General features: G+C 46.2%; 1 protein-coding gene across 1 annotated transcript in view; it reads right to left on the reverse strand.

The window, feature by feature from the left end:
* Nucleotides 1-412: 412 nt before the first annotated feature.
* SARC_08675 (serine/threonine protein kinase) overlaps nt 413-9,312 on the reverse strand; it is a 10,969-nt gene continuing 2,069 nt past the window's right edge. Inside the window, exons 3-9 of the mRNA XM_014297337.1 lie at nt 8,831-8,929; nt 7,145-7,243; nt 6,675-6,773; nt 4,825-4,917; nt 4,197-4,328; nt 2,362-4,011; nt 413-1,593 (exon numbers count right to left, since the gene is read on the reverse strand). Of these exons, the coding sequence (XP_014152812.1) occupies nt 565-1,593; nt 2,362-4,011; nt 4,197-4,328; nt 4,825-4,917; nt 6,675-6,773; nt 7,145-7,243; nt 8,831-8,929 (3,201 nt within the window). The 3' untranslated portion in view covers nt 413-564. The remainder of the gene's footprint in view (nt 1,594-2,361; nt 4,012-4,196; nt 4,329-4,824; nt 4,918-6,674; nt 6,774-7,144; nt 7,244-8,830; nt 8,930-9,312) is intronic.

A 9,312-nucleotide genomic window follows, 5' to 3' on the forward strand; every position in this document is an offset into this window, starting at 1 on the left:
TAGATGGATGAATATATATATATATATAGGTGTATGTTACCACCGAATCCTCCCTTACCTCAAATTTAGAACTTACACGTGGCTGCCTGATTAAAGTTTACTCGTTTTTAGATCGCACAGATTAAACATGCGACATAGCGGAGATACTACACATTTCAATACGGTATAGAGTATCTGTCAAGGGGACGGTACTCAAGGGATGAATTATGACTGCAATGAATGGATAGGTACTACATGGCGCGTACACAGACTATGTCCACAATAGCTTGTAAAGTGCTCAGGGCAACTGATTTACATAATCTAGTGCACAAATTGTGACACAAAATGCTCTTGAATAAACTGCGCAAAAACCATCGCTCACTCCGATGATGTACCCTTTGGGGATATAAATCACGTCAAACATCTATCCAATCTTGGTATGAATTAAATTTAATCCTTGCTGCCATCACTATGCCGTCGCTGTAGTATCATAATAACGGGATATATTTATCGATTTATGAATGTGTATTCATTTATAGATGTGTATCGATTGATGAATGGGCCGCCAGTGGGTTGTCCAGGGTTCTAAGCAACGATATTGGAAATAGAGTCGTACGTCCCCTCAGGCTTCAACTGGTCCAGTAGGGGCTGCACACGCTCTGCTAGCTTTTCTTTGCTAGTCTCGTCCAACTGGAGCGTGGCCCAGTAATCCCTCAATTTCTGCGAGCGGTCCTTCCGTCTGAGCTCGTGGAAGACTGTTATAGCGTTGAAGTAATGGCCTGGACGTGGGTTGAGGGCACACCGCACCACATGCGAGTATGTGTATCGTCCAAAACTTCCCCAACATAGCGCACAGAACTCGCTGTTTTCGCGCGGACACGAGTCGCAAGTCAAGGCGAAGCAGGTGTCAAAGGACTCGTCTAGCACATGTCCCATCGCCGGACATCGCAGTGGTAGGATCTCGTTAGCGATGTGCTTGAACTCGCGATCCTCGGCAGCCTCCCGCCTCAATTCTAACAACACCGCGCGGATTTCAGGTTTGTTCATCAGACATATGGCTGTGTCGAAAGTCGTCTTCGTAACATGCGAAACATATCTTTGGAACTCCCACAGCCCATCGCAGCCGCTCCTTCGCATAATGCAAGGCAGCAGCCCATTGTGGCGCGCGACATGGTTGATGCTATTCATGTCGATCGCCAAGGCCCTGTCCACACAGTCGTTGCACACAACGTGCCCGTTCTTGCACGTGAGACTGCCCACCGCCGCATAGGTGTCCAGACAGCCCCCACACAGGCGCGCACTGTGCAGCTCACTGAAGATAGGCATCGCTAGCACATACGTCAGCGTAGGACGCTCCGATGCCTTATCAGCTGTCATTTGTTGGATCAGACTGGCAAAGCCGGCGTCGGTCACGGTGTTAAAAATGCCCGTGACGCGCAGCCCATGGAGCAGCTCGCGCAGAACAATCCCCAGCGAGTACACGTCCGCACTTTTCTCGAACTTGCTCACACTCTCAGAACGGATCTCGGGGGCCGCGTATTCCCGCGTGGTGCCCGCGGCCGATGTCACGGTGCTTTTGGCGTCGCGTATATCGATAAAGCCACCCAGCAACGCCTGTACAGTAAATAAGATGACATTTAGATGTAGGTGAACTATAGTCTGCAGCACAAGTTGATAGCTATATATACAGGAGGAGCGAGGTTTTGATGATAAGCTGGCATGTCGTAGACTTCAAGCATGGTGAACAATGATACGTTCCTTAATTTAGGCCAATCAATTTGACTTGTTGCACAATCTTTAGGGAGTGTACGTGAAGTGATATGATAGAACACATAAACGACCACCGGGAGTACGGAGGGGTGGTTCTGTCCTAGATAACATGAATCAACCATCCTAAGTGAAGACGAATTGTAATAATATGGGCGGGGACCTATCGATGACTGGGTGAAATAAAGAACAACAAGCGCGATACTTGACAACTGACCGAATGCAAAACATTCAGGTGGGCTGAGCAGACATAGGAAATGGTAAAATATAACGGTGCGATTGGCATGAGGAAATATTAGCAGCGATATTTGTGGGGTGGGTGCAAAATAGCGTCGAGTGTGGGCTCTGCGTAGTGATGTAGTCCAGAATCAACGGGCACAGCACAGAAAATGACCTCAATGAACCAAACATTCAAGAGAACGAGTCCAATGCGAGACATTTCTGTCGGCCACCAGGTGGGCAAGTTCTAATTTACCTCTGGATACACTAAACAAATACAGGGTGGTGGTATTGAACGTATGCGTGTATCTACAAAAGTGCAAGTATGCACAAACTTCAACATCTGCACCTCATGCGTGATTGTTATGAATACAACTAAATACCAATACAATTTACCTCATGTGTGGACGTTATAAAAATGTTCTTGGGTTTAAGGTCACAGTGGACAATGTCCAGCTCGTGCAGACCCAGAACCGCTGACGTAATCTGATGGGCCATGCGCAGACACAGCGCGGGATCTCTTTGCGGGTACGCGCTGATCCACGCGGACAGGTCGCCGTTCGCGTAGTACGGCATGAGCACGCGGCCCCAGTCATTCTCTGTAAACACTCCCACCACGGGCACCATGTTGAGCACACCCCGCAATGCACCCAGCTTAGCACACGTCCGCAGGAAGTGCAAGCGATGCTCCGGCGACGCGAGGTTGTAGGACTTGACCACCACATCCTTCCCACTCGCATCCGTGCGCTGCCATACATTCCGCCCAGGCCGTCCCGACAGTAGTTCACCCGCCGGGTAGTTGGCCTCCGTTTCCCCTTTGAGCAGAAGCCCCAGCCTCGCACACTCCAGCTCGTCCGCTGTAAAGCATTGTAGCACACTGGGATGCTTTACTAGCTCGGGGTAGTGGCGCTTGACAAACTGCAACCACGCCGCCACCTCTCGGCCAGCAGCCCTCTCGCGGGCCCTGGTGTCGCGTTCCCACGCTGCGCACTTTTCTCGCACCTCAGCTTCTTCGGTGTCTGTATCGATCATGAGGATCCGAACTTTCCACTGCTTACGTTGCATTGCTATACTTAGGTTTATCTGAGGCTGACTCTCCACCACCGACAAGTCAGGGGCCGTCAATCCCTCAGTCAACTGGATATGCTGCCTCCTCAGTTGAGCACATCTACCATTCAAATCATTGGCCTGTTGACAGTAAGCGACAATAGCTTCCAACGCAGACTCCAGCGCACACAACACACCTACTAGTTCTTGGGGCTCCGACAGCTTGTGCGCGGTTCTCTCCTGAAAGGCCAACTCTGCACTGAGAACAGCTACGCACCCGCCCATGTGCTTCCGCCTACTACTTGCGTTAGGATCGCTGTACCCAAACTCCCGCAACAACGCGCCCACGAGCTTTTCGCGCACATTGGCTATCGTAGCATCGCACTCAGCACTGATGGCGGACTCGTTGCCAAGATCACAGGCGAACCGCACGCCTTTACCACTGGCATCCCTACACAGTCTTTGAACATCCTCTAGATTTAACCCATTTGTATCATCCTCAAGCGGGTCTGGTGGACATGTTCGGAGCTCAGCAAGTGCTTCGATAGCCGATACACCAATCTGTATATTGGGATTGGTCGGTCGATGTTGTTGCAGAGCTGTCTCAATCAGATCGACACACTCTCGCCGCATACGGTCGCGTTGAGTGACATCCCTATCCTCCACACTATCCGCCTCATGAATCTTTGTTTGGAGTGCGTTGAAGGTTTCTAGCGCCACCTCCGCCCTCTTGAAGTCACCACACGTGTCCTCGGCTGCTGAGGCGTTCTCCATGCCGCGTAACACTACACAGCACCGCGTCACCAGCTCGATGGTCTGCTGCCGAGCCTGTCGCACGTGTGTGGTGTGTTGATAGCAGGCATCAACGTCGGCGATGAACTGCACGAGTGTCTCTCCGTCCCCAGTGGGTAGTGCAACGCTCGCTGCTTGCTGCGCCAACGCTGCAGTGTCAGCGCGCGCTTGATGGACGCACAGGGCGAATCTGTTCAGAGACTCGAGCTAAGAGATACATATGGATGGACGCGGATGAGCGAGTGTACTATGCGGTACAGGCAGTGTAGAATACTAAGCCAGCGATGGGTGGTTGACAACGGGACGAAATTAGGGCAGCAAACTATTCACGTAGAATATATAGCGGAGCAGCGCATTGAACCCCAAGCACACGGAATGCAACCTGTCCATACCGCTTGCTGTGCCGCTAGTCGCTGCTCCATCTCTCGCTTCTCTAGCTGTAGCTGTTTCATCTGCCGCTGTTCCATCTTCCGCTTTACTATACGCCGCTGTTCCATCTCCCGCTGTTCCATCGCTTTCATAGCCTACATAGGGTGCACGAGAATGTTAGGAAATATTCGCGCTGCCCGTTTGCACGTTACAAATGACTTGCCAAACGGTTGTTTGGCAATGCCGCGACAACGGTCCACACAATATACTGGGAGATGGTGATCACTCAATTCTCAAACACATTAGCAGCAGAACATTCATAACACTCTAGATGCAACCATCAGAGACCAAAAGTACCTGCAGCCGTACTATACTGGACTAGCACTCAGTCTTTGCAGAAAGTGATAGTCAAGGATATACCTATATGGCACTGTGGAACCCAAACAATACGCTCATCTTCTGTGAGTGGCAATAAAAACTATCGCAATGCAGGTGGCGTACATTTCGTACACCAATACAAATCATGTCCGCATTGAATGACCATTTTTCATGCTTTCCTGTCGCAGTCACATCAGTCCGTTATCCGGGACGACTCGATATGTGGAAAAACGACTGCCCCAGCGAGAAAAAACGATGTAGTATTGGCTCTACCTGTATTTGTCGGTCCGCTCTCTGCTGAATTGCTTTTCGTAGAAATTGCTTCATCTTATCATCATTGCAAAGATCCAGTGGAGTTTTCCCACTCTGTTGATAATACACGAGTGATAAACCAACTTGTCAGAATAGCAGATGCAGTAATTTACACGTTGGGAAAATGAACGTTCATTACTCTACCCATCATAACTTTTTTACAGATCAGATGCACATATGTTCTTATCCACACTCTATTAGAACGATAGTCATTCCCATTTGAACAACGGAAAAGAATAGCCAAAGCAGCTCCTGTACGTGAAAGCATGACCCACAGTCTTCAACATCAAGTGCTGTAGTATCAACGTAGTACCACAGTGTAGTATCTCACTAAGACAGCCAGCTAATTGAAAGTGTATAATGGGGTAACACATTTGCCGTTAAGTTTGGAAGAATAATTGGGAGATCGTGCAAATGGGTGTACTTATCAATTGCACATGTTGCGGGCGGTTGTCACAACTTCGTCAGTGATGAACCAACAAATGAAGAGAGTATCATGCCTATCAGTTCACATGTACTCTTTTACGACTAGCAATGGACCTCACATCAAATTGGAAAGTATTTCTCGAAACTAGAAGGATGAAGAAATCTCATTTTTCCATTAAAAACCAACTGTGAACACACGCAGGCCGTGTGCAGCAACACTTCAACTGCTAAGTGTAAGTGAACCCGATAATATTTCACAATACGAATCGCCTACACACGAAAATCGTACAGATTCATGACTTGGCATTCTGCAGGCGAGTACGATGAGGTCAATGATACTGGAATAACATATAGACACACCCTGCACCGCAGAGTGTCTTTTGAATTTTCTATTGCATCCCGCAGGTATATGTTCAAGAATGAAAACTAAATGGTAGTTGGTCGTCACCTAGCCGTAAATTTAGGTACCTCTTAGAATTAAAATCTAATCGCGGAGAGCCACGCCTGTACTACCGGGCTTGTTCATAATGCGATAGAGAGCTTCAATTCAAAAATGATAGTACGGCTGCACCTAATAGATCCATCACATGACCAACAGGTTTTAGATTCGAGAATACGAAGTAAAAATGCACATATCGATGTGCAGATACATATGTTTGTGTACCAGTTTTGTATACGACCACCTGTGTGTATTTTTTTTATAAAAGTCATTTAAAGGGCAATATTTTTGTGTGGCTGAATATGCAAGAAAGCGTGAAATGCCGCGGGTAGACGCATAGACAACCCACAACCACCAGACACGCCGTAATTTATAGCACTTGCGCCGAAGAAAGTCCGTGTGTACAAGGTACCATATCATAACGTTTGCAGAATTGACACTGATGCAATAGCTGAGGTCGAAATTAAATCATCGCTCTTGTGAAATCCATCGTTGTACATTATCTTGACCGATTGTGTCATCCCATATATGACACGAACTGTGTCTGGAACTTGTGCATCCAGTCATGTCCAACTCACTGTATCTGTGTCTAGATGTAACAAAAATAGCAGCAATCTCTATAGTACTTCCAAAAATCCAGCATTCACTACCGCATAGCCCCAAGTACCGAACCAATAAGCAATGCGACAGAGCACATCGAACTACTCATTAAATCGCACAAAAGTGACGGAATAATTGACTGTGGCACACGCATGCTTAAAAATACCTAAATTAAGATATTCATCACGGACTTTAGTTGGTTTTTTTGCATTTCTGGCTTCCTCACACTCCCTCGATGTACCCAAAGGTAGGCCCATCACAAGATACATCTTCAATTCGTAACTTTATGAATGACTCATAACATCGTGCACACTACGTGTGTGATACTTCAAGACTGCTTACTCACTTTGTTTTTGGCCTCCAAATTGGCATTCCACTTCAGGAGCAGTAACACCACATCTTTGTGACCACACTTACAAGCCAAGTGAAGTGGCGTCCATCCAAGCTGACGGTAAGAAGAAACAAACAGCCGTGCACTGTGAGAACTAAAGCACTTCTGGACAGCATGCAGCGGTACAAACACCACAGCACTCATCATCGTAACAGATGACATGGATAGTGGTCGTGTTAAACGGAAAGCGTTACATACGCAGATCCGAAACATAGCTACAATATCACATATAGTGTAGTCCTACACCACAATGACGAAACAAATTTACCATGGACAATGAATGTCAACTTGCAACAACGACCGCAAACTCCAACCATGTGCTCAAAGTATTCACCCCCAGAGACACATCTACTATTGACAGCTCAGAGAGTGACTTATATAGCCATGTACACGATGTGTGTGGTACTTCAAGACCACTTACATACGCAGTTATTGATCTCCACGTCGGCATCTCTCTCTAGGAGCAGCTGCGCCACATCTCTGTGTCCACTACTACAAGCTGAGTGGAGTGGCGTCCATCCGCCCTGACGGAATGAAGAAACAAAACAGTCGCGCACAATGAGAACCAATCACTTCTATTGCCGCATACAACAGATCATATGCATGCAGATAGTATTGCGCAGATAGTCTTTTATATACAGATCCGGAACGTAGCCTATAGTTCAATCCTACTCCGCAATGCCCAAACTCGCTCACGGCCATACCACAAGTAGTGCGGCGAAATACAGACAAACATTAAAATAAAGGACGACATATTAAATATGCTAGTATGACAATGGTGTCAACAATGCATGCGACAATCATAGTTCATGACTTGGCTTTGTGATATGCTGCAGATGAGTGTGATGCGGTCAATAATATTAAAAGATCATATAGAAACACCATGTACCACTATGTGCCTCTTAGACTCTCTGCTCCATCCCGCAGGTATATGCTCATTAATAAAATCAAAATGTTAGCTGGTCGTACCTAGTCGGATATTCAAGTAGCTCGTGTATATACAATCAAATTGCGGAGACACACTTCAGTCATACAGTGTTCGTTTACAATGAGTGATTCGAGCACGTATATACAGCGGCACTCCTTGACGATTCATCATTTTATAGTATTGCACTGGCCATATGACTACTTATAAATACTACAAATGTTGATGCGCAATAGAAGAAATCCAGCATAATATTTTTTTTGCAAAATACACATCTTCCCCATATGACACTCAAGGAACATCACTAGGCAGGTAGCGTAACCGTCTCAATTGAGAACGAAGTTCGTGACGGATAAACAAAAAAAACAAACAAAATAATAACAAACGAATAGATAAACAAGCAAACGCACGAACAACTGAACAAACGCACTGACAAACAAACAAACAAAACAAGTACCCCTGACAAACAAGCAAACCTATAAACAAAGAAAGGATGCAGCTCGTATATCTTGTAAATACGCACTACATAACTATAGGCAACGCGAATTAAGTTGGGCTTTTTTAATTTTTTTATCTTCATTGTACTGCTCAGTATGTAAATGTACTTCGAATGTCGAATAGACAGATCGACAAATAAGTACATCCGACACAGCATATAGTTCTCAGAATTGGTTAGCTCAGATCACAATGAACGCCTCTCACATGTGAAAAGCAGCATTGTATACCAATTTGACAGATTGTATCATCAAGTTATACGAACGTGCTGCGGAAAGTTTGTATCCAGATATGAGCAACATACATACATGTACATCTATATCTAGATGTGTAAAATATGTCCGGTGCACCCTATCACATGCTATTACACTACTACCAATAACACGACTTTATATGCCGTGGCAGTAGGTACCGAAACAAAAAGCACTACAACAGAGTACATAGAACCACGCACAAATCGCACATAAGTGATGGGAAGAATTGATGCGAAAATTGCACATTGCACAATATCTGAGATTAAGAGTCATCATGGACATTGAATGATAACATGCAACGCGAACATGCCCAAAATCTCACATTGTATTCAACGTATGCACATCCATGAGATACTACACTCGCTGTGAACAACTCTGAGAGCGACTAAACGCATCATGCACAGAGCGTGTGTGGTACTTTAGGACAGTTTACTTACATTGTTTTTCGTGTCCACGATGGCACCCTTCTCCAGGAGCAGTTGTACCGCTTCTTTGTGGCCATACCGACAAGCACAATGAAGTGGCGACCATCCACCCTGACGGAATGTATAAATAAACAGTCGTGTACTGTGAGAACCACATCACGTCAGTAGGGCGTGCAGTTGTGCACCCACCACAGCACAGACCATCGCTACAGATGATAAGAATGCAGATACTGTTACGCAACCTACACAATATATATTCCTACGAGACTTGATCAAGAGCCAATCACTAACCAATCCGTGCACATCAGAATGTGTGTGTTACTAGTGATAGCATTCAGAAGGCAAAGTCAACACACCTCGCACATACACTTCGTCACAACAGGGTATGTTGGTGGCACAAATGACAACTGAATTGACTTCCAGCCACACATTCGATCTTTACCCACTCAACGACTGAACAGGTTCTCCTCAATAATCGTTCAGCCTGGTATCAT

This window comes from Sphaeroforma arctica (genome assembly GCF_001186125.1).
Source record: "Sphaeroforma arctica JP610 unplaced genomic scaffold supercont1.802, whole genome shotgun sequence".
Taxonomy (NCBI): domain Eukaryota; class Ichthyosporea; order Ichthyophonida; genus Sphaeroforma; species Sphaeroforma arctica.